Raw genomic sequence first — 26,121 nt, 5'->3', positions numbered from 1 at the left:
TTTTGGAACTTTTTGAACTTAGGCTTCTTACTGCCTTTGATTTTAACTACATTTGAGCATATTCTGAAGAAAATGTGAGTGCTAAAATGCTACAAGCTTCTCATAGGTTAGAGCTTTGTTACTGTATGTGGTTGCTGGGGTATTCAAAAAACCCACCCACAAGTCTCTGATCCCCCCTTTAATGTAAGTTAGTGGGATTTTATTGTCCCCCAGGCAAAAATAGTAAGTCTGATCACTCAACCCTTGTACGTACATTCACACTGGCTTTATTACAACATTCAGTGCATCACATGATCAACAGCTATGTTCCAATCTGCTTTCATGCATTGGCACTGAACCATAGAGAGCTCAGGGAGAGCTCATCGCTGGTCATATATCACAGTTATTCAGTGTTTTCAACCACATAATATTTATTTCATGTTTTAGACATTTAAATACACATAAGTACTGGCAAAAAAGCATTTATTGTTTGTGAAATACCCAGTGATGTCTATGGGAATATTTTTCTCCACATCAGAAACACTTTGTGTAGGTAACTACAAAGTATATTCTTCTCCTACACATATTTGAGAAGCAGAATGCCAGATATTTCACAGTGTAGATAGCAAGCTTGTAAATATTTTGAATTAAAAGGAACAAAGACATAAAACCAATACATTTGTCATACAGCGCTAATGTGGCTGCGGTGTGTCATGTGTAGTGGTCGACCGATATTGTTTTTTTGACAGCCGATGCCGATATCTTGGAAAGCAGGGTGGCCGGTGGCCGATATAATTGTATTTATTTGAATTAATGTTTAAGAAATTTGAAATCATTTGAAAATGGATTAAAAAGTAAATGTGTTAATTAAACATACTTATACTTTAGATGACAAAGTATTTTTCACAAATAAATAAATATTTAATAAAAAATATAATAAAAAAGGAAGTAAACACTGTAACCAACAGGGCACTCAGTATTCTGGGAAGTTTGTGTGCATTGGGAATCATATTTTTTTCAAATAAAGCCAAGGTAACACTCATTTTACATACAGCACACAGTGGAAATGACATGAATATGGCAGTGGGCAAATGCATAAAGCGCAGCATCATTTGAAATCACGCGCATCTCCTGTGAAGCTGAACTCTCCACCTGTCCATATTCAATTCACACGGATCGACCGTCACACAGAGAACAGAGAACAGAGAACCGTCATGCAGGATACAAATGCACACTTCACAAGATCTCACAACTGGATCCGACTAAGTTTGCAAGCTTTGTGAAATTAAATGTTCATTAGTCATTCAAAGATTTGTTTAAATTATATAAATGTGTATTTGCTGAATGCTGACGGCAAAGTATTATAAGAAAGTATTATAATGATTGCCTTTCTATTACTAATAATATAAAAGCAATCATTATAATACTTTTTGTATAAATTGTAATTCCTTTGTTTAACTGTTTTATCTGATTATTAGACAGACTTCTATCCGTATTAGACAGAACTGTTAACGACAACAGCAAACAAGAGGGAGAATGTGAACACTGTGCTCAGGCGCTGCCGCTGTCAAAATAAAAGTCTGTCGTGCCTCAAACACATCGGCTAAACAGGAAAACTTATCGGCTGATGCCGATATTTTAAAAATGCCAAATATCGGCCGATATATCGGCCTTGGCGATATATTGGTCGACCACTAGTCATGTGACAAGCTTGAAGCGGATCCAAAGAAACAGTATGGTGATACATTCTAAACTAACAGTGTAACTCACTCTGGGGCTCAGCTTGAATATTTGAAACGTACGTGTGAAAGGGTTAAATAGAAAATAGCACACCTCCTCAACCAAGCCGCATGATTTGAGATATCTTTTTTTTTAGCAGAATCTATGGATGAGTAATGCATCAAAGTGTAATACTTCAGTTTGTTAAAGTCTTAAAAACAAAAACCCTAGGAATGAGCAATAGTAAAAGCAGGCACCGCTAATTAGCCCGAAAACTTAACTGTTTAATTCATGTCAAGGCTGTAGCAATACCAAGTGGCAAAAATTCGACAAGCTATTCCTGTAGCACGCTGTTTTTGGACTAATTGAGCACAGTGTGCTATTAATGGCAAACTGCAACTGTCCCGGCCTACACACGCCTCCAACATGCTCTCAGCATTCCTATATAACGTCCCATGAGTTCCCCTCATAACAGTATACTGACATGCATTGCATTGCACTGTGCAGCATTCTGCAGTTCTGTAAGAATGCAACTAAGATCCTGTTTTCACAACCCTTTTTCTCTTGAGTACAACCGAAAGCGAATGTGTTGCACAGGTAAACTGGAGGTAACCAGCCAAACGTGTGCTCGCAATAAACCAAACATTTAGGCTGAGTCTAAAACTGAAAATACAGTGGCTCCTTTGTTGCTCTTTGCATTTTCATTTTCATTTAAGTCAGTTTTAGTTTTAGTAATTTTGTTGTGTTTTTGTCGAATGAGAATATTGCCTTGGCAGCTAGCTGAAATAAAACAAGGGTAGATTTATTATATATATAAATATATATATATATATAAAAAAAAATACATATATACTGTATATTTAAAAAAAAAATTTTTTTTAATTTAATTTAATGTACTTTATATATATATATATATATTTTTTTATTTTAATTTATTTCAGTAATTGTTTTTTTTTGAAGTAATGAAAATATTTTTATGGTTTTAGTTAACCCTCTGAGGTCGATTAACGCGGATACGCGTTTTGAGGCATCTTCTCCTGATCACACCGAAAATAACTTAAATTACACTTTCAGTTTTGATCTTACAGATAAGAGCAATACATTAATCGAATCTGTAAAGGGTCTAAAATAACCCTGAACTGCCAATTGTTGTGGGGATCCATCTGTACTGCCTTCAAAAATGGACCAGACAGAGACTTCTGAATGAATGAGGCATTTATATAGCGCTTTATTGTGTATAGACAGGATGTTGCACTACGACATAATGTCTTCATCTTTAATATAAGCCTCTTTTTGTGGCCTTTTTTCCTCTCTTGGCCCTAACCCAGTAAGATCCATCCTCTCTGCTCTGTGTGCTCTTATGGCCTCCAGGGTTGACAAACTGAAAAAATGCCCCCTCTCTTTTCTCCACTCCCATCTGCAGGGCTCAGAGAGTGCAAATCACTCTTCATTCATGTTTAACAGTGTCCCGTTTGCTGTCTGTGTCCAAGAGGAGAGTCTGTGGCCTTAGAGTCAGGGTTGGAAAGGTTATTTGCCTGTATATGAGTCAGTTGTATGTATGAAGTTCTTCCTTGATCGGACAGAAGAATGTAAATTATTCAGAAGGCAGTTAAGCTTTGTGGTCTTGTGTGTGACAGCATGACTCGGTCTGACTGCTGTGAGTCAGCGCAATTTTCTCTTGCCGCTTCATCAGACCCCTTTTGACATTCATTGGATTCACTGACATCTTTTAAATGGACACGAGGCGGAAAATGAAGGGGTAGGTGGTGATGCCTTCCAGAAGGCACTGATACCTTGGAGCTAAAAGCTGTTTTACTTCCCTCAGTATCGAATCTGGCTTTGCCTTTGCTTATTTCCTAGGAGACCATTTTATACTTTCCATCATGGTGTTTTACCATGGAAATATAGAGTCATAGACCTCTCAAAAAAGGGTCATTGCTGTTGTTGTATCGTTCTGTTCCTCTTCTCAACTATAATTAGTGGTTCTTGCTAAAGCAATCACTGTTATTATTACTTAAATTTTGTTCTAAGCTGTAAGTCTTAAACTTTGGGGCGTAACACATCTTGTTTGTGCTACATGAATAATACCTCAAATCATGTGATTTTGTAACTTTATTTCTTATTTTAACCTTTGTCAAAATTACCTTCCATTGGAACCCGAGCAATATCTAGAAAACAGAGTATCAAGACTTGGTGTAGTGTTGTTATTGTTAAACTAACACTATTGAATATCGTTTTTGTTCATTTAAATAATGCTTAATGAAATATAAATATTAGATGAAAAAGAAAAAAAAAACAATTATAAATGTTGTCTTGAAATAAAAATAAATAAAAATAAAATAATTTGAAGTACTAAAATGACTAAAACTAAAATAAAAATGCTAATAAATTAAAATGGTAAACAGATATTTTTATTAAATTAAAATTATTATTAGTTAAAATATTATATTAAATTATTTATTAAAATGAAAAATAATTATTAAGATGAACAAGTTTACTTAAAAAATTGAAATGTTGCCTTTGGCACCTAACTGAAATAAAATAAGTTGAAGTAGAAAAATTACTGAAACTAAAATAAAAAAAAATTAATTAAAGCTAAATATAAGTTATTTAAAAAAAAAATTACAAAAGCACAGAAGAAAATTACAACTTAAACTTAAAATAAAATGAAAAATTAAAATATAAAAGAAAGGCTAATTCAAATAAATAACATAATAATATATAAATACTATTAAAATAACACTGATTAATGCAGCCACCTAACCACACAGAACACATTAGCATTCACATATCAGTGGCCTGACTGTGAGTTTTGCTCAGACTAGTTTTGCAAGAAAACAATTAGGAGCTTTATTAAATTTAAACGTTTTGTTGTAACATCGGTTAAAGTGTCAAATTCAACAAGACAAACAGAGCTAGATTTTTTCAGACAGAGATAGAAAATCTGTCTCTCTGTTTCACTGTCAGTGTGGACAGGTGTGTTTGTTTGAAACCGAAAAAACGAATTTGCATCACCCTAATGAGTCGGTCTGCCTATACGCTCATTATAAAGTCCATTTGATCTCCCAGTCTAGCAATACATCTCAGCCATTGCTGAGACTGTTGAATCGGTGAGGTAAGTGGGAAGGATGTATTGATAAGTGAATGAGGCTGGCCAAAAGAAAGGCTCAATCATTTGTGAATTGAGTTGGCTACTTTGACTGCCATTTTAAGAAATTAGTTTAATCAGTAAATGAGCATTTCGTTACTCCAGGCTTTCTGCCATTGCGCCTAGCAGGGACTGACAAGGGCTAATCTATGAGCTTTCATTGTACAAATCATGCAGTTGCTTTTCGGTCTAAGCAGACATCCTTTTAGATGCGGCTTATTTACTTCAAACCCTTCCTGCTTGGAAAATCATAGGCTTATATGTAAAATTCCAGAGTTAGATGTATTATAGGGTGACCATACGTGCCATTTTCCCAGGACGCATCCTGGCCAGGATTTCTATATTGCCTAAAATATCTAGGTTTTGGCTTTGTTTGCGTGTGCAGACCGATCGGTGTATGACATCAAAATACCTCGAGAGCATTTTAAAAGCATAAGGAACCGTCTGTGAGGTATTTTGATGTCATACACCGATCGGTCTGCACACGCAAACAAAGCCAAAACCTAGATATTTTAGGCAATATAGAAATCCTGGCCAGGACGCGTCCTGGTAAAATGGCACGTATGGTCACCCTAATGTATTAAGTGCTTTGAAATTCATCCCCACCACGTGTCTATTTCAAGTTCCTCTCCATTAGCCATCTTCTGTGGTAAAAAGCTGCAGTGCCACACAGTTGTTTAGGTCTTTACATTTACATAGCTTAGATGATTCCCTTGTCACCAGCAATGCTAATATCGGAAGCTCGTTTTAGATTATTGCGAGAGTTAAAAAAATGAATGATGTCAGTCATCAAGAGGATAACCACTGGCTGAACTCGCATTGAATTTTTTATTCGGTGGTCACTTTGTACATAGACAACAGATGGCAACAGAACTTTACAAAGAGCACCCTTTTTTGTTGAAGATCTCTTTACCTCAGCGTTGCATAGCTTTTTGCTGTCATTTTCCTGTCTTTAGAGATGGGTTTATTAAACAGGCCTCAATCAGTGACTCAGACTGAGAGTTTGTCATTGTGTCGCAGTGGATGTTTTAAAGGAGCTTTATGACAGTGACAGTTGTGGAGGTAGTAAACACATTTTGGTCGCTGAAGCACAATTTGACTACATCCGAGTGAAGACAATACGCAAAATGAATCAATATGTAGCCCAGAGATACTCAACTGGTGGCCAAAAGAGCTACATTCAACCCACAACAGTTATTTTGTTTCACAATTTTGTGAATTTTATAATTCGGTAGTAGTCTACCAATCACAGAGTCGCTTGCATTTGTGTTTGAACTCTGAGGAACGTCAAAGTTTTTTAATATATGGTGGTTTTGCAGCATTGATCAATGTAGCCAATCTCAAACATGACTGTTGAGCTCATGACTTCAATATCCAATCACACACAACTCATGGAGTCTGGAGTTGACGCTAGTTGATGAAAATCAGACCTAGACTGCAGATATTGGGCAGTTGGGGACAGACTTAGTTTTTTTTTTACTTAAAGGGATAGTTCATCCAAAAAAACAAATTCTGTCATCATTTACTCACCCTTAACTTGTTCTAAACCTGTATACATTTCTTTCTTCTGTTGAACACGAAGGAATATATTCTATTTTAAAGTGCCCCTATTATGCCATTTTTAAGGTTCCTAATTTTGTTTTGGGAGTCTCCTGCAATAGGTTTACGTGCATGCAAGGTCAAAAAATGCTCTTGTTTTCTCAAAATATGCATTTAATATCACCTAATTTCGCAATGATTCTCAAACGATTCGTTCAAAGCAGTTCTATGATTCAGTCTCTCTAAACCCCTCCTTTCCGTGAGCATACTCTGCTCTGATTGGTCAGATGGCCCAGTCTGTTGTGATTGGTCTACCGTGTACAGGGCGTGTCTGAAAATAAACGCCCATTGCCATAGTTCCGTATTTTGAACGCTTGATAGAAAATATAAATATCTGTTATTTATCATACTTACAGGTTGTGATTCAGTGGAGTTATAGCTTGTCCAAATAAACTGGGTACTGAGCCATCTTTCAAGAGCGAGCATTTTGTGAATCCCACATTGAACTCAAAAAGATTAGAGAAGCAGTCAGTAAAATGACGGGCACACAAAAAAAGATTGGGGGTTGTACTGTTGTGGTACAGTGGAATAATGAATTTTAACCACTGATTCTTTGCAGCCTCATCTTTCGGAAGTGAAAATAAAACTAATTTACTTTCACAGCGTAGGACACAGCGTCTTCTCGACATGACATGAACAAGCTGCAGTGTTTGAGGGCGGGTCAAGTTGTTCGCGGCCAGCAAACGGAGAACATAGGTGGGCATTATGCAACTGTGTTACCCAGTGACGTGTATCCGTCCGTCACGGAAGTGAGATTTGAATTACTGACGACTCATTTAGGCTGTTCAGAGTCTATTCTTTCTTTTGGGAGACAATAATTTTATTTATTGTGCACTTTTGGCTTTACAACTTTACGATTTGGCAGATCTTTTACATTCACATACAGCTACATTACACACTGCATGAAAGGCAATATTCAAAATGGCATAATAGGGGCACTTTAAAATCTGTTATGTTTTAAAATTTTCACAAGAGTGCAGAACTTAAGTCGTGCTGAACTGAAGTGATCATCAGCTTCAGTTATTATAAAGTGAGTGCTCTTTTGACGCTTTCTGTATGTAACCCCTTTCACAATTTGATTAAAAGTTTTATTTTTCATGCTGCTAATAAGACTAGCAGCCAAGTACACAGTGCAAAGTGTCAGGAGGACTAACAAAAATGACAAAATTAAAATCACATTGCATAATATTCACACTTCTTTTGGGTGCAGATTATAATAAATATATGTTCACATGGCAATACCGATTTCCTCCCAAGAGTGCCGGTAATTTGTAACATGGCTAAATTATATGACAGAATTCTCACCTTCTGATTATTTGTGTCCTTATCTGTTTGCGAGTGCCATAAAGAGCCACATTTCATTAGGAATTTATGGCGTGTCCTTGAAAGAGAATCTATGTCTAATTCAATATGCAGTTATCTGCATGCCCTTGAACTGCTCAGTGATGCGAGATGGCACGTTCTTAAAGGATGATGTCTGCATCTGTGGATTCTCACTTTTCCTGCGGATTTCTCCAATAGGAAATGTCAGCATTCCTTCTTGTGTTAACGTATTTATCTACGTTACGGATAAAGGCTGTTTCACAGGATTTTTCAGCCTTTCCTCAACTTGCTGTGATGCTCCTGTGGCTAGAGATGTTTGTTCGCACTTTCACTGTACTGCGTGTTTATCGCAACCGAGCAGTTAAATGCCTCTCTGGTTTGAGGTTTTACACTCTCACTGAGAACCGTACATGATTGGCAACCTTTCAATTTAACTCCTGTTGCTTGATGGCCTTTCAGAAACTCGGGCAACATCCTCCAAGTCAATTTGAATGGATTTTAGCTTTAAGCCAAGTGCCAGTCTTGAGACAAGGACGTTTCCGTGTTGAACTGAACTCCACTCCATTGCATCAGCCAAATTTCACTCAGGACAGGTTGATGGATTGGAGGTAAACAGCATTAATATGAATGCTCCAATTAATTTGAGAGGGGCCATGTATGATGTGCATGCTAACTAGGTGCCCTGAAGAAAACCTGCTTTCCTTTCTTCATCACGCTCTTCCTCTCTGCCTGTACGCCACTCTCGCAGACTGATTACACCGGTGATGTCAAGACTACCTTCTGTATGCCACCATTTGAAGACTCATTGGCTTGGGGGTACAAATGAATCTTGGCTTGATATGTTTTTCTTGCACATGAGCACCCGTGTTATTGCATTTGTTTATTTGAAGGTCGTTCTATACCTCACAATATTATGGCAGTGCTGTTTGAAAAGATTTGTTCCAAGAGGGCAAGAAGATCTTGCAAAACTGAGCTGTCAGTTTTTTCATGAACTCACTCAATTGATATAAGACTCAGCTGACGTTTGTTTTTGTTTTTTTGTTTTTTTACAGTGGAACACTTTCATGCGTTGAACAAGGGGGGTTTTGTGCCTTCTGAAAGGGCACCACAGCTCCCTCAAAAAGAAGTCCTGCCATCATTGTAGCTCTGTTCCAAAATGTAGTGAGCTGCCTCTAAATTTTTAGGCATTAAATACGCTTCTGATGCAAAGGCTGTTCCAAAAAGTAGTCAACTTAATTATGCTGCCTACTCTTGGCCAAATTCAAAGAAAGCATCATATTTATCTTTTGTAGAGATAATGCAATGTAATGCCCACAAGCTTAGTTAAAAAGAAAATCAAAGTTGGAGAGTTAGAGAATGGGATAATTTGAGAGAAATGTTGATTATGAATATAATTCATTCAATATTTAATATTTATGCAAAAAAGGAGTAATTCACCCAAAAATGAACAGTCAATCATCATTTATCCACTCTCATGTTGTTCCAAAATTGTATTACTTTCTTCATTGCAACAGGTGATATCTAAAAAATAAATGAAAGTGGATGGGAACTAGGGACAGTTGTGGTCACCATTCACATTCATTGTAAGAGCAGCTTGGACATTCTACTAAGCTTCTGCTTTGGCATTCTATCCATGCAAGGAAGAAAGTCATACAAGGTTGAAACGACATGAAAGAGAATTCTTGAATTTTCAGAACTTAGATTGGAAGAGTTTCTTTAAAAATTTAGATTTTTAAAGAAAAAATATAATTGAACTATGCCTTTAACTCTATATAGAATTTCTAACACCTCTAAATTATCAATATGATCAACACTGTTTTTTTTTGGCAATTGTACACAATCCACATGCCTTTTTACACATTTTTTTAATGTACAGGTACAGTACCAAATTTGCATATTTTTGTTTGGGCCTCTGAATAAACCATTTTTTCCCTCTTTGAGTATAAGCTCCATATTCCCCTATATAGTACTATGTGAGCCATAAAGCCTGAACATAAAACATCTGCAAAATGATTTTAACACCCAACAAAACTCAATAATGTGGACTGAAATAATTTTTCTTCCTCCCCCCTCAATAACTATTGTTTTTATTGAAGAACATACCAGAATCAGAATTGTAAATCTTATGCAACAAAAAATGTATGTAGTTAATAACTTTCATTTAGTTATCAGCACTCCCGGTTTCTGTTATTAAAAAAAGCTTCAAAACAAAAAGCATTGTCATAAACAGTAGAAATACCAGAAGAAATATCTTTTGTGTTGGACAATGGGAGTCAAAAAAGTTGAGAACCACTGCTTTAAAGTATTTTATCATCCCTCTTGTTTCTCCTATACTAAAATTAATCAATGACACAGAGTTCCTGCATATGTAGAGCATTCTGAATCAGTCCCTAATGAGGTTTCATTGTTGTTAGGATGCTGTGTACAGTACGTAGGCAGTAGGCAGCTTGCCAAGTTATGGACCATAGCTTCTGTCTTCATGCGTGAGAAAATATGGAGAGGCTTTCCCTCATTGCTTTTTCCCTCATGCACATTTAGTCATTTCCCTGAAATCGTTTTGTGTGAACTGTTGACATGTTTGTCTTGAGTTACTAGAGCCTCTGCCCTGTGCCTTTCTTCTGCTAGCATGCGTTATGCCATAAATGATGGATTCCTTTAGCAGATTGCACTACAGATGAGTGATTGTGCTTGGAGCTACGGTGAACTGGTTGCCAAGTGTAGATCCATTTTCCAACAGCAAGGCTGCAGGGAGAGAACGAATGGGAAGATACTCGGTGACAAATGGCGTAGTACGGCCGTCATTTTGCAGGAAATTATTTCCCATCATTTTGCTGGCTTTGGGGGCATTTATCTAAGCAGGCCGGCGTTCTGAACTACACTCCAAAAAAAATGTAAAAATTGTTTTTTTCATTTTACAAATGAAAATGTATAGCTGGGGGTTCTTGGCATCAAAAAGAAAAAAAAACTTTTAAGTGATTGCTAGAGCATAGGTGGCCACTGCCAGGAATATTGCTATGATATTCCCATATATAGATGGACAATCAGAGCAAGGCATTCAAAGGCTTGTCAGCTTTTACAGCAAAGGTCAATGTATAGCATAATACATTTTGGACATACAGTACAGTACATGCTTTAGGATTATCTGGTTGTCCTTGAGCGTAATTACGCAGCTATCAATAGCAATTGCTTTTACTATGCTGTCCACCTTTTTGCTTTACCCATCAGAAAGCTACTTATTTCTGCAGAATCCAAAATTTTCATTTATGAAATAATTTATTGAATACACACATCCCCTAGTCTTTGTGTGTTTAATATTTTAGATGTTGCTTTCAGCTAGCAATATGAGTGTAGTTCAATTCACATTTCCATTTTATTCCTGTAAAGCCTGACATATAAAAAAATAATAGTCATATTTTTTAAAATGTAAGTTTATTGAATCTTTAGAAAAAAAAAGATGATAGATAGATAGATAGATAGATAGATATTGTATAAATATATTGTTTACTTGATAAAATATTAAAGATTCCACAGCAAAAAAGATACGTGTATCATGACCTAAAGGTGGGTGTTTGTAACTATACTAAAAGGCTTTTTACTTGCTAAATATGTATCAGTCAGACAACAGAAGGCATGAATTAGTTTGTGTACAACAGGTTTTGATCATGTTGATCATTTACAGGCCTGATACAGAAGGCTTTATAGGGTTATGGTTCGTTCCACAGATTTCTTCATATTTCCCCCAAATCATCACAGAAATTGCAACAAAGGTCTGCCCAATTTAAATGTATTAATCAACATATTTCTTTTTTTCTGAGTTGTTTGTTATGCTTCAGCACAAGAAGGTTACGGTTCTGAATCTGTTCTGCACCATGCGACTGTTAAAAGTGTACGGCTTGTCACTGGTTACATCAGCTTCTTCACTTCTCCATATGTCCATATGGCCTGGGGCAGTGCCAGCTCACTACTACGCTCCCAGTGTGCATCATGGCAGAGACGGCAGTCTTATTCCATAATCTTGGCGCTCAATAATCTCATGATCACTGCAGAGGTATTTTGCAGCATTTGTTAGTTTTTACTACATCTGAGCAAACACACATAAACACACACACTCTAATTAACTGCTAATATATGAGTCCAAGTCTACAGCATCACTGAGCCATTCGGATTATCCCTGATCAAACTTGACCTCTGACTTGATTATAAACATGTTTACATGTACAAACAACATTATAGTTGCTGATCAGCTTTAATTCTAAGTGCAACACGATAAGGCTGCTTGATCTCTGTTTGGGCATTTTAATTATCCATCATTGTCTGTGTCAAATGCAGTTTTGATCATGGTGAGCGCTTTAGTTAGAGGAACCACTTCACATGAAAGCTACTACACAAAGGTCAAAGTGTGCATCTAATCACTGCTGTTCATTAAGAGCATCAGGCAATTATTAAACTTTTAATTTCAGAGTTGATGTTTTCAAAATACCACTTGTTTTAAATGGTTGGCTCATCCCCCAAAAAATGAAAAATATCATCTTTATGTTATTCCAAACCTGTATTACATACTTTCTACTGTGGAACACAGAAGAAGATGTTTAGCAGAATGTTAACGCTGCTCTTTTCCATGCCATGTGAATGAAAAGGTAGGGTGCCAAGCATCATAAGCAGTCCATATGCAATATATTTCAAGAAGGCATACAAAAACTTCCACTGCAGCTCTCAAATCTTATTTGGGTTCAACTGTATAATAATTAAATACGCAAATTAGAGGTGTAATGGTTAAAAAAAATGACAGATCTGTATGTACCTCGGGTTTTTTGAAGTCACGGTTCGGTATGTTTTTGATAGAGCAGGGGAAAACACAACATAAATAAGCTTCTTTTTTTCTTTCTAATTAAATAGTACTTTACTGAACAAACGGTAACACTTTTCAATAAGGTTCCATTAGTTAATATATTAATTCATGTTAATTCACAGTGTATTAACTAATGTTAACAAGCACAACTTTGATTTTAATAATGCATTAGTAAATGTTGAAATTAACATGAGCTAAGATGACTAAATGCTGTAGAAGTATAGTTCATGCTTAGTTCATGTCAACTAAAGCAGTTAACTATGTTAACTAATGAACCTTATTGTAAAGTGTTACTGATATGGTTCTTTCGTTAAGTCTGCCAATATCATTGCAACCAGCTGCAAAACACTCTTTGCAGTTCATGGTTTTGTTGTAAATGGGTGAAGGAATTTGAAGTGCTCCTGCTCTTGGAAGCAAAATATTTTAGCACTATGTTATATTTTAGTAAAAACTATTGCACTACCATTCTATCATGCTCTGTCTGTTTGACATGTATGCGCAAGCTGACGCTGATTTAGTCAAGTCTGAATTTGAACAGAGATTCACTTTGCATGTTGCAAAATGGAAATATGTGAATTGCAATCTTTTACAGATACGACTATATGATGTGAGCTGTGCGCTTACAACAGCTTAGAACAGCTTACCCAAAATTCATATTCTGTCATATTTAAAAAAAAAGCACCATTGTAGTTCCATTTGGTGCCACTAGAGGTGCATAAATTACTCACATGTAAAATAAATAAATAAATAAATAGAGAGATAGATAAATTAATAATAATATCAATTTTTATTGTTTTTTTTATTGCGATTTTGCTTAAAACAAGAAAAAAAATTTTTCCCTTTGAATTGTTTATTTTTCTTTACTAATTTTTCATATTTTTTGTCTTGTTTTAAGCATAAAATCACTTAATTTCAATACTTTAAAAAAATACATTTTGCTTCTCAGTATATCTAGAATTGAGAATGTTTAGATATTTGTACTGAAAAACAAGAAAGAATACATACAAATAAGTAAGAACATAATCTGACTGGAGGGCAAGCCAATTAAAACGGAAGGCTTATGAGTTAGTTTGAAGTGCTTAAAATATAAAGCACATGTTTAGTAAAAGAAAAGTCATACAGGTTTGGGAGGACATGAGTGTGAGACAAATTATGTCTTAACTTAAGTTTTCTTTTTGGATGAACAATTCCTTTAATTTCATATTAGAAATAAATGTAGCTCATCAGTCTACTTTGTAACATGTCCCAACTTACTGTTTTGTAAAGTTACTGTTTCTGCTAAGGTAAAGGCTCTGCCATTTTTCTGTACTGGATGAGAAAAGTGTAATATAGACTTGAAGTTATTCCCAACAATGTTGTCAATTTTTAATTCAAAAGATGAGACAAATTCTGTAAGCATCTTTAAGCGTAAACAAATCTCCACTGCCATCACTTTCAAAGTGATTCACTGATGATCCATGAAGTATTGGCTAAATAATTTACTGTACAATCTTGCAATACTTGTCAAAAAACCTTGTTAACACAAATCTAAAATGCCATTGATCTTTACAACATCCGTAATCGTGCAAATTTTAACACACTGGCATCAACAAGGATATGAATAAAAACCCTTGAGGATAAACATCTAGACAGAAAAAAGAGACAGAAGCAGAACCACCCCATGTCGGATTCCTTATTATCTCTCCCGGCCTGTTGATTAGGTGTGTATTGACCAGATCAGTCCTTCATGTACAGTATAATGATCAAGGGGTGAAACAGATGACATTAGAGAAACGAATCTCATGCATGTTAATTCATTAACTGAGAGGCCCGATCTCTGACAAAGCAAAACATTTGATCTCACCTTGTAATCCTTTACTCATTATTCTTCAATGAAAAGCCCTCACTTTGACATTGTATTGCTTGCCAATGTTTACAAGATCATGAATGAAGGATTCTCCATAAAGCTACAGTACAATGACTTGGTCCACATTGTGTTTAAGGTAACAAGTTAGAATGAGCATTTTAAGGAAGAACTGGTGACTGGATTTGCTCAATTTTGCCAGGTTAGTGATAGGGAAGGTTATGGTAAATTCTGTTCCAGATGTTAAGGAACACATACTTGGAAAAAGCATGGTTGTCATTTCTTTATTGAACCTTACTTATGATCTCGCTGGCTTAATGTCATACCTTTTCATTATCAATCAAAAATGACCTTTTCCTTAGAAATGACACCAAAAGCGAACCCCATATTTGAATGGATGAATGAAGCATTTATATGAGGATTTTTTTTCTCAGAATAATAGTAGTCCAATCAGTATAATATGCTATATCATGCAGGTCAGTGGCATCAAATCATGGAAAGATATAAAACAGATTTTTAGTTTTAAGCTCTTAGGTGGGAAGTAAACTAAGTAGAATTGTATATTCTAAGTTATCTGTAAAATAATCAGTACTTATTACTTATTTACTTTTGGATATATATGATTAAGTCTGATTGAAAATTCAACACACATTTCCACTAATTTATTTTGTTTATAGCTGGTCACGTATGGACACTGCTGTGCAATTATTTTAATGAGCTTTTCCACACCAGACTACTAATGTGCTATCAGAACTTTTATAAGAACTCGAAATCTTAAACGGCACATTAGAACAAAACAAACTGTGATTGTTTTCTTCTTATCTCAGTCAGACAGTTCCTGTCTAAGTGGGCAGTTCTTGGCCCAAAATAAGCTGCACCTGAAACAGACGATAGTCAAAGTCTGGCTGCGTAAAGCTTGCTTCAGGCCTAGGCCTGGGGTTAAAAGGATAGTTCATTCTAAATTGAAAGGTTTCTCATTATTTACATTGGACCTCATTGACTTGCATTGTATTGGGGAAATCGTGACAGAATTGTTGCGTGAACTATCCCTTTAAGACTCAGATTTCTTATGAACCATTATTAATGATTTCTTTTGATGATAGGGGTAGGTTATAGTTAGGAAAAGGTTAAGGTTAATTGACTTCCAGGTGTTAAAGAACACGTACTTGGAAAAAGGCACAATTGCCATTTCTTTATTAAACTTTTATTATAATGTTAATAACTGAGTGTCATATCTTTGCCTTAAAGTACACCTTTATCTCAGAATAATAGTAGTCCAATCAGTATAATATGCTAACCCCATTATCAAAAAGGCTGCATATCACAATTGTGCTACATTCTTTGAACTGAAGTATTTAAAGATCTCAGACGGTGCTTAACAGTGAGTCGATTTTTCCCAGAACTCTTCCAGGTGTATGAACTCAAAAGAGACCTATTACAGTCAAGATGTGTCGGCGTTTGCGTAGCATTTGAGCCGAGGAGGATCAGTAGCTCTCTGAATGTTAGGAACAAGGGACGGTGGGCCAGATGTTCTGCAATTCATCTTGTGCTCTTTCCAAGAGCCGCAGTTTCCTGAATATTTCTCTCTGGGAGTTTTTAAAGCTCATATACATCCATGCACTGTTTGTCTTTTTAATCTCCTCGGATATGTTTCTTGTAGTGCAAATTGGCATGTGTGTGGTTTGAAACTCGACAGCATTAAATCCCAATATAAGCATCTGGATGTAGAATGTTAATCTTGGCTTTTCAACTAATGCCACGTTATCTGTCATCTGTTTACAAGGAAGATGTAATTATACAGAGGGATTAAAGTCTCAGATATTAGGTAGCAATAATTTGGTTGGCATTTTTAAGCAAGTGTTCTCACCTTGTGTTCTCTCTCTGAACTGCAACTCTGTCTCCTCTTCACCTGTCTAGCATTTATTCAGAAGCTTCCCATATGTTTGAAGGAGAATACATGATCTTTGTCTTTTAAATGATTGCATAATCAGAATCAGAGAATCATTTTATACATTATTGTAAGTAAAGTGGAGACCTGGGACAAGTGTAACAAATCTATGCCATCTTTTGGTAAAAGAAGCATTTACAGTATATGCACCAAAAGTACAAATCATTTTTTTTTCTCACCTTGTGTTCTCTCTCTGAACTGCAACTCTGTCTCCTCTTCACCTGTCTAGCATTTATTCAGAAGCTTCCCATATGTTTGAAGGAGAATACATGATCTTTGTCTTTTAAATTATTGCATAATCAGAGAATCATTTTATACATTATTGTAAGTAAAGTGGAGACCTGGGACAAGTGTAACAAATCTATGCCATCTTTTGGTAAAATAAGCATTTACAGTATATGCACCAAAAGTACAAATCATTTTTTTTTTTACTATTTTGGGTTATAATCTATGACATGGTTAAACAGAGCTGAGACTGTTCAAATTTGGCAAATGATAACATGAAAAAAAGTAAAAATAGCATTTCAATACAGTATGTCAGTCATATCATTTCGTCTGCTTTATCTAAAGTGAAAAAAAGTGACGTGACATGTGGCGTCACCAAGTATGGTGACCCATACTCGGAATTAGTGCTCTGCATTTATCCCATCCGAAGTGCACACACACAGCAGTGAACACACACCCGGAGCAGTGGGCAGCCATTTTTTGCTGCAGCGCCTGGGGAGCAGTCGGGGGTTCGGTGCCTTGCTCAAGGGTATCTCAGTCGTGGTATTGAAGGTGGAAGAGAGTGCTGTACATTCACTCCCTCCACCTACAATCCCTGCCGGTACATGACGCGAACCCGCAACCTTTGGGTTATGAGGCCGACTCTCTAACCATTAGGCCACGACTTCCCCTAAGCTTCCCCTAATCTATCTAAGATATGGAAAATGCTTTACCGGAGAAAATGCTTTAACCATGAACTAAGAAGTTTATTAGTATTCATAGGTTGAAATGATGATGTCCCTCTAGTATGTCTCAGTATTTCAAATCAATGCCTTTAGACAAAAAAAAAGGCTCACATTTCATTACATTAGCTCTGAGTGAATTGTGTCTATTATAACATTCTGTTATGTGTGTCTCCGTTGAATTTAGTTGCATTTTGTGTTAGTGTGTTTTGTTGTTTCATTTATTCATAGTGGTTTTCTTCAGGCTGTTGTGCTATGGACACAGTGAAATTTTTTTGAGCTCCAGCAAGGTTGACTGAGATTTCAGTAGAGATGGGCTTGTTTCGTTAAAGGCAGGGTAGGTGATTTGGTTCAAAAGCATTTTTTGTTATGCTGGTTGAAAGACTCTTCACATCCCGATAGCAATCACTAAGCTAAGTGGCCTAAATGTATTTATATGTATTTATATCATCTCTGGAAGCGTAGGACCATAAAATGTTTGCCAAATCAAAATGTTCGGTCCGAACATTACGATAGGCTGTCAAAATATGTATTTGCATACCTCTGCGCACCATGTTTGTCCAGACATGATACAGTACATCATCAGCACGTTCCAACAAGAATGGAAGGCATTATTATTGTAATATCATGCACTTTGTACTTTGATGTTTTCTCACCGGTGAATGAGACATGAGGTAATGTGACTGCGTTGCATTCAACCCTCCACAAACGTCGTCTCTCATCGTGTCGCTGGTCTGCTCTAGTCTGCATGTGCGCGTTCATGTGTTTTGGAGGAGGCGTGGCTTTGGAGAGTGATTTACAGGGAGGGTGGGATCTTATGCTTTCAAAGCTAGCTTGCTATCGCTAGCCTTTCTGAAATCGCCTACCCTACCTTTAAGCCATTAGCTTATGAGCCTTTAGTGTATGTCAAAGGTTCAACCTCTATGTGTTGAGTTGCAGTGTACACACACACACACACACACACACACACACACACACACACACACACACACACACATGTCTGGTCAGCTATCCTTGTGGGGACTCTCCATAGGCGTAATGGTTTTTCTACTGTACAGACCGTATATTCTATTGCCCTACACCAACCCTACACCTAAACCTACCCCTCACAGGAAACTTTCTGCATTTTTAGATTTTCAAAAAACTTCATTCTGTATGATTTATAAGCTTTTGTACCCGTGGGGACCACAATTTAGGTCCCCACCGTGACACGAGTCCCCATGTAGTCAGGTTTAAGTCCCCACCAGGATATATAAACCAGTACAGTTCTTAAAATAGTGGTCAAAATTGTTATTTTTTATTATGTGTCATACTTTTATAATTTAATTATAATTTTAATCAGACATTAAAGCATTTTTGTGAACATTGATTTGTGGTAACATTAATGGCTATCCATTGATGGAGGCACATAAATTAATTTCTGTACCATAAACTTCTTAGCCCAGTAAAAGGCCTAATCAATATATTGATCTGAACACACATTAACTGAAAGAGAAGGAGCTGGACAATCAACTGACTGTTATTATTCTGGTGCTTCATATCTTTCTGTAGCTGCCATATAATAATTTGGGTCATCTCATTTTTAGTAGAAGAGATGTTACTATGGAAGCTTGTTTCTGCCGCAGAAGAAAAAAATAAATGTAAAGGTAATTATGACATTTATCTCATAGTTTAAAGTTTATGTCATATTTCTGACTTTTCCCCTTGTAATTCTGAGTTTATATCTCACAATTTGAACTTTGTTTCTCATTCTGAGAAAAAAAAACGGAATTGTGAGATATAAACTGAGAGACTTCTCTCTCTCTCTTATATTTCACAGAATACAAAATAAAAAGGTAATGGTGGCTTAAATTTAATTCTCAGAATTGCAAGAAAAGAAATCTGAATTGGGAAATCTGTACTTTGTGGTTATTTTGTGGTCATTTTCATCATAACATAAGTTTTAATGGCCCATTTGAAGTGGCTTGACGAGTGCAGTTTTGCATTTTGTGTTAACCCATGTTTCCTGTTGAAACAGGAAGTGTGGGTGGGGCATATCAAAAGGCGTGTCCCAGTAATTTTAAAATAGCCAATAGGGTTTATTTAGCCTACATCATAACTATGACTCATGATTTGTTACTTTAGTAGCTGGCAGCAAATAGTTTTAGATGGAGGGGCCTGCTTGTTCTAGAGAGCATTTGATTGGACAAAATCCTGTGTAGTGCAGGATGAGTCATCAATATATTTAGTCCATTTACCAGATATGAAAGACTGCACATTTTAAATGTTAAATGCTAAAAGTGAATTTTATCAACGTTTAGGAGTTTGTTAGCCTATAGACGGCTTTAAAACTAACAGAGATAGTCTTTCAGGGTCTTTACCATCTTATTATTTCTTTTTCATCTTCACATTTCTTTATACGGAATCGTATTTTTGATGCAGTATCTCCTGTCAGCATCTATAAAACTGCCTATCAATAAACTTGCGTGTGTTTAAATGCTAAAAGTGAATTTTATCAACGTTTAGGAGTTTGTTAGCATATAGATGGCTTTAAAACTAACAGAGATAGTCTTTCAGGGTCTTTACCATCTTATTATTTCTTTTTCATCTTCACATTTCTTTATACGGAATCGTATTTTTGATGCAGTATCTCCTGTCAGCATCTATAAAACTGCCTATCAATAAACTTGCGTGTGTTTTGCTCACATGGGCAGTTTGTTTAGATCTGACATGTGATGTTTCCCGATCCTGATCTTCTCCCCATCATTTCTTGTCCTCCATTCTATGAATAAAAGCATCAAGAAAGCTCAAACTCTCAAGACCGTAACAGTTCAGCTAAAATAATTAAAACATTAAGTCCTCCATTACGGCAAAATGCAGAGCTGCAGTTAAAACCGGTTAATTGGTAAAAGAGATAAGTCAGCGACCAGAGTTAAATGTATAGATTAGCCATTTAATGGACTGGCTGTTTGTCTTCTGACTGAATCACGGGGACATTTGTGGATAGTGCTTAAAAGAAAGAACGATGAAAATGAGCATGGCCAAATGGGGAGGTTTGTTTGTTTGAACTGCGATGCTTATATCGAGTGATATTTGGAGAATTTCTATGGGGGAGATGTTTGGGGCTTTTAGTAGCACAGCGTGGTGCAAGTGAATGAGATGGAAATGAAGGCGATTAGCATATTCACTGTCAAGCTGTGACACCTAAACACCATTAAACACAGAGAAGTTTATTTGCTAAAAAAGGATTGCATATTTAGTCAGGTTTGACTTTTTTTAGATTCTGCTTCTATATCCATCTGTCCTATTTTAACAGAGATCAGAAAGGTTTCTATTCTGGAGAAAGAAAAATAGCTTAGTTAATAAATAAAATGCTTTCATTGTACATTAAGTGCCTCATTTTAAGATAGTAAATCTGTTTACACAAACTGTATCACAGCTTGTTAATTTATTAATATGAGATCATCACTAGCTAATTATACTTATGGTGCAGACGCGTAATGTTTTAGTTGTTTCTCATGACCATATGCCAATGAACACATTCCCTGCACTCTAATTCACAAATGTCTTCTTCCAGGAGCTTCAGTAGCTTCAAGAAACAGACAAACAGACTCTGTCCTGGTCATTTGGTGACTAACTATGAAACATTTGCTCTGCAGATCGCAGCACGGCTCATTAGATAAACCAACAGATGTATTCGTAATCATATAAAAGGGATAGTTCACCTAAAAATTCTAATTAAAATTTTTTGAATAACCTCATGTTGTTCCAAACCCATATAGCTTATTTTATGGAATGCAAAATATTTTTAAAGAATAAATAACTCGTCATTGCAATCAAAGTGAATTAAGAGACCTGAAAGAAAGTAGCACCGTTTTGTTGCCAGCAGTCAAATATACAGCATTTATATGTTCATTAGATCTGTAAGGCCTATAAAGGAATGAATACAAAATTAACATGGTCGGAGGCAAGAGAAAAGTTTAATCTGTTTAACGAGTTTGTTCTAATCTTTTTTTATTGCTTTAGGACTGCAAGTGATTGCTATGTCAGAGAGAAGTTCAGCCTCAAAGAATACAGCAGACGGAGATTATATGGTAAGCCTAAGATTTATAATTTATTATGCCTTATAATATGTTTGACTATGCCATGCAACTTTATATCATTTGAAATTCATGCAAAATCCTTTCACTGCTTTTGAACCATTTCAGACCATTTTTTAAAAATGATACTCTTTGATCACTTCTATTCAGGATCACGATTCAAAGATGTCGGATGAGCACAGAGACACGGATGATTCGTCGGAGAAAACGCCTAGTAGGATGTCCAGATCCCCGCAGAAATCCTCCAAAAGACCAAAGACAGTACCTGTGAAAGTCACACTGCTTGATGGATCTGCCTATGAGACTGGGGTGGAGGTACAGAAGTTGCTTGCGTGCGCTGAAACTAATTTGTGTTGTTCTGTAGAAACATGGTGCCAGACCTCTAGGGCTCTCAGCTATTTCACATACTGTTCTCCAGTAGTGCTGTATTCCTTTGTCAAGTCAACCACACCCCTGCCGACTGCATACACAGCTAGACTACATGAGATCTTCCCAGTAGATCCAGGCAGTGTAGCTGAAAAAAATTATATCCTGATTTTTTTTCAGATATTTGTCAGTATTTATATTTTTACTATTGTGTTTATTTTCAATCACAAGAAACAATCATTTGAATGCATATTTAAAATAAATTACTTGTTTTCAACACTGATAATATATATATATATATATATTTTGAATGCTCACAATCGTGTTTGCAGTCATGCTTTGTGCACTTGTGAATGATTAAATGCATTTATGCTTAAATGTCAAAATATTGGACCATTATGTCACTGTCTAATACAGTTTTTATTAAAGGGGACATCGGATGCTAATTTTCCACAAGTTGGTATGATTCTTCAGGGTCTTCATGAAATGTCTGCAACATACTTTGGTTAAAATTCCTCGATTGTGTAAAACAACACCTTTTTACCTTCTGTGATCAGTGATCGGTGCATGTCTCTTTAAATGATAATGAGCTCTGCTCACCCCGCCCATCTCTTCCGTTTTTGTGTTAGACCATCACAAACAAAACTAATCCACTGCGTCCTCAGTGGCTCTGATGTCGGGGGAAAAAATTAAGAATTTTATGTTCACTTTTAAATCCAACTACAACTAAACACACATTAAACCAAAAACTAAATTAAGACTATACTATTCTGTTACATTTGACACATACCAACCAGCAGCTGTATTTACAATAAGAATATGCATAGATATTACAATAGTGTCAGTCTAGCACAAAAAAATCACAATGATGTTCTTGTGATCCCTGGACCTCATTGGAATTTCACAGCCCAGCTCTGCAGCTCCATTTTGCCTATACTGCAGTGCTTCTGGGAATTACAGCACGTGAGATATGAGTGCTAGTGTGGGCTGATGGGGTGGGGGTGTTCATTGATATTTTCAGTTACAAGAAATAAGTGAAATTTAGAAGTAATTCACTTGACAAGATGTAAAATTGATTAAAAATGTAGTTTAACATATTTAACCATTAGTATTATTTTGCATCAAAATAGCAATGAATACATGTTTACATTTACTAAAATATTTTAAAGCATAACATTGCACAGGGACACTACGTTTTTTAATCAGTGTTTTGAAGTGATTTACTCAAACAGTTTGAAAGAACTGATTCGTGGAAATGAATCAAACATCCCAACTCTCTCTGTGCTTTCGCTACTGAGATGTAAATGAAAATATCTCAGTTTAACACTCTCATACTCAAGAGAGCATGTGCGAAATTTTACTTAGAGGTGTTGGGTATTTTTACTGTATCTCTAATAACAGAGTACATTGCAAATATGTAATTTATTTTATAGTGCTAAACACACATTAAACCAAAAACTAAATTAAGACTATACTATTCTATTACATTTGACACATACCAACCAGCAGCTATATTTACAATAAGAATATGCATAGATATTACAATAGTGTCAGTCTAGCACAAAAAAATCACAATGATGTTCTTGTGATCCCTGGACCTCATTGGAATTTCACAGCCCAGCTCTGCAGCTCCATTTTGCCTATACTGCAGTGCTTCTGGGAATTACAGCACATGAGATATGAGTGCTAGTGTGGGCTGATGGGGTGGGGGTGTTCATTGAAAGGTGAAAAGCCCTCCCACATTAGCAGCTCTTCAGGGAGTGCCACATACTGTTCTGAGATCAGTGCCATGTCTGCCTGTGTGCCCCAGGGGTCTGCCGGCTGGTGGATTTCCTGGGAGTTTTCAGACATGGCTCTTCTCTGGGGTCTTATTCGTGACTCTCTGGTAGCTTCTCCTCCATTTACCATTACTGATGCTGTGACACCTACTGAGAAAGACAGACTGTCCATTCTAAAGGTCAAAGGCCACCAATACTTCCAGTCTTCTACGCTTGGCTGAAGGGGAGGAGGATGGGAAATCTATAATGGTGACATGTTAGTACTCCCATGGAGTAAATAATACTACAGTCTTTCTGAGAAGGGTATACCAGGCTTGTGTGTTTGTCACCCTTGGCTAAATTTCACACCGATTTAAAGAAAAAAAGATCATTTACTCACCCTCAGCTTTGCTCTGGTTTCGATTAAAACCTGAATTACTTTATTTCCTCCACAGAACACAAAAGGAGGTACAATGTCCACGCTGCGCTTTTCCATACAAGAAAAAAAAATGGATCCATCCAGGACAAAAAGCACAGCAACAGCAGGCAGTATAACAAGTGGCTGATTTTGAATGCTCACAATCGTGTTTGCAGTCATGCTTTGTGCACTTGTGAATGATTAAATGCATTTATGCTTAAATGTCAAAATATTGGACCATTATGTCACTGTCTAATACAGTTTTTATTAAAGGGGACATCGGATGCTAATTTTCCACAAGTTGGTATGATTCTTCAGGGTCTTCATGAAATGTCTGCAACATACTTTGGTTAAAATTCCTCGATTGTGTAAAACAACACCTTTTTACCTTCTGTGATCAGTGATCGGTGCATGTCTCTTTAAATGATAATGAGCTCTGCTCACCCCGCCCATCTCTTCCGTTTTTGTGTTAGACCATCACAAACAAAACTAATCCACTGCGTCCTCAGTGGCTCTGATGTCGGGGGAAAAAATGAAGAATTTTATGTTCACTTTTAAATCCAACTACAAAACACCTGCATTGCTTACGAGACATTGTTGTCGCTACAGCTGCTCGAGCGCAGAGAAAATGACAAACAGCGTACAACTTGCTGAGGGCGGAGATATGCTAATATGGGACAGTCCATCAGCAGTCGTGGGCGGGGCTTGAGACTTTTTAGGTTTTTTGGGGATTAAAAGAAAGGAGTCAATGGATTTTTATCATTGTAGGGTGGTTGTGTCCACACACACACATCTATATGCAAACATGTAAAAGTGAATTTTACATCCAATGTCCCCTTTAATATTTAGATTTATATATATATATATATATATAATGTTCAAGAAAATCACTTATTGCTTTTGGCTGGATAAAATTATTAGCCATAATAAACCATCTAAAACCAAATCAACACAAAATTAGGCTTAACAACAATTTTACCGTTGTGATATTTTTTTCTGCCTAGTTTTAAATGTCTGCTTTTCTATTGTTTATTGGCTGTTTGCACTACTTCTTTTTAATTTGTTTATTAGTACTTAATTCTAAAACATAGTCATTGTGAATTATTAATGAAAAACCTAAAGCCATTTTTACTTAATTGAAAACTTGAAGGCTACATGACATTTGTATGCTTAAAGGGATAGTTCAAAAATGAAAATTGTCATGTCATTCTAAACCTGCATGACTTTCATTCTTCTGTGGAGCATACAAGAAGATATTTGAGAAATGTCTCAGTGTTTTTTCTTTCTGTCCATACAATGGAAATTAACGGTTACCCAAATGGTTTGTTTACCATTCTTCAAAACATATTGTTTTATGTTTCACAGAAGAAAGAAACCCATACAGGTTTGGAATGACATGAGCAAGTAAATTATGACAGAATTAACATTTTGGGGTGAACTGTTCTTTTAATATATGAATATAATACAGTGACAGCTGTGCTATGAAGTTTATTTACTACAATATATATATTTTTTGTCATTTTGGAGATTGGCTGTCCAGTCCTATTAACCTTCATTGTATTGAAAAACAGCCTGACCTTATAGCCAGATATCTCCTTTAAAAGTAATACAAGTTGAGTATGAGTGAACTGTCCCTTTAAATATCTGATGCCTTCGCTGAAACAATTGGTTATTTTTGAGTTGATCAAAAGACACAGAGAGATTGAACATTTCATTAATTCTTTTATGTCACATAATCAATATAAAAAATCTTTGCACTCAGAAATCCCTAGATAAACACAGCAGAGAACTTCTCATTACAAGCTTTGCTGATGGAAGCAAACTGAACGTACAGTACTGCTTAAAATCACAAATGCCTTCAAGTACAGTAGGCCTACTATTGTTTGTCAAAACTCTGGGTACATTTTTGCACCTGGGGATCTATAAAAAGTAAGACCCTGAAGTGCATTATATTGGGCTATGGAATAAAAACTATGAAATTGCCTTTACATACCAATATAATGTGCTGGTGTATTTGAAGGCCTCCCTGTCTAACTTAAGAAGCCTTTTTATGGTAGCACACCCACTCTCTCCTTTTCTCTCCATCTTAAAAAAACCTTGTGCTTCAGCCATGAGAGGCCAGGGAAGCGACACACACACACACACA

General features: G+C 36.2%; 1 protein-coding gene across 1 annotated transcript in view; it reads left to right on the top strand.

Moving 5' to 3' along the window:
* LOC107593904 (band 4.1-like protein 1) overlaps nucleotides 1-26,121 on the top strand; it is a 63,083-nt gene that overhangs the window by 2,517 nt on the left and 34,445 nt on the right. The window contains exons 2-3 of the mRNA XM_016283785.1: nucleotides 21,361-21,428; nucleotides 21,585-21,749. Coding sequence (XP_016139271.1) covers nucleotides 21,378-21,428; nucleotides 21,585-21,749 — 216 coding nt within the window. The 5' untranslated portion in view covers nucleotides 21,361-21,377. The remainder of the gene's footprint in view (nucleotides 1-21,360; nucleotides 21,429-21,584; nucleotides 21,750-26,121) is intronic.

This window comes from Sinocyclocheilus grahami, unplaced genomic scaffold (assembly GCF_001515645.1).
Source record: "Sinocyclocheilus grahami isolate Dianchi unplaced genomic scaffold, SAMN03320097.WGS_v1.1 scaffold10.1, whole genome shotgun sequence".
NCBI classification, from domain to species: Eukaryota; Metazoa; Chordata; class Actinopteri; order Cypriniformes; family Cyprinidae; genus Sinocyclocheilus; species Sinocyclocheilus grahami.
The sequence above is the reverse complement of the archived record's forward strand: the minus strand, read 5'-3'. Positions and strand labels throughout refer to the sequence as shown.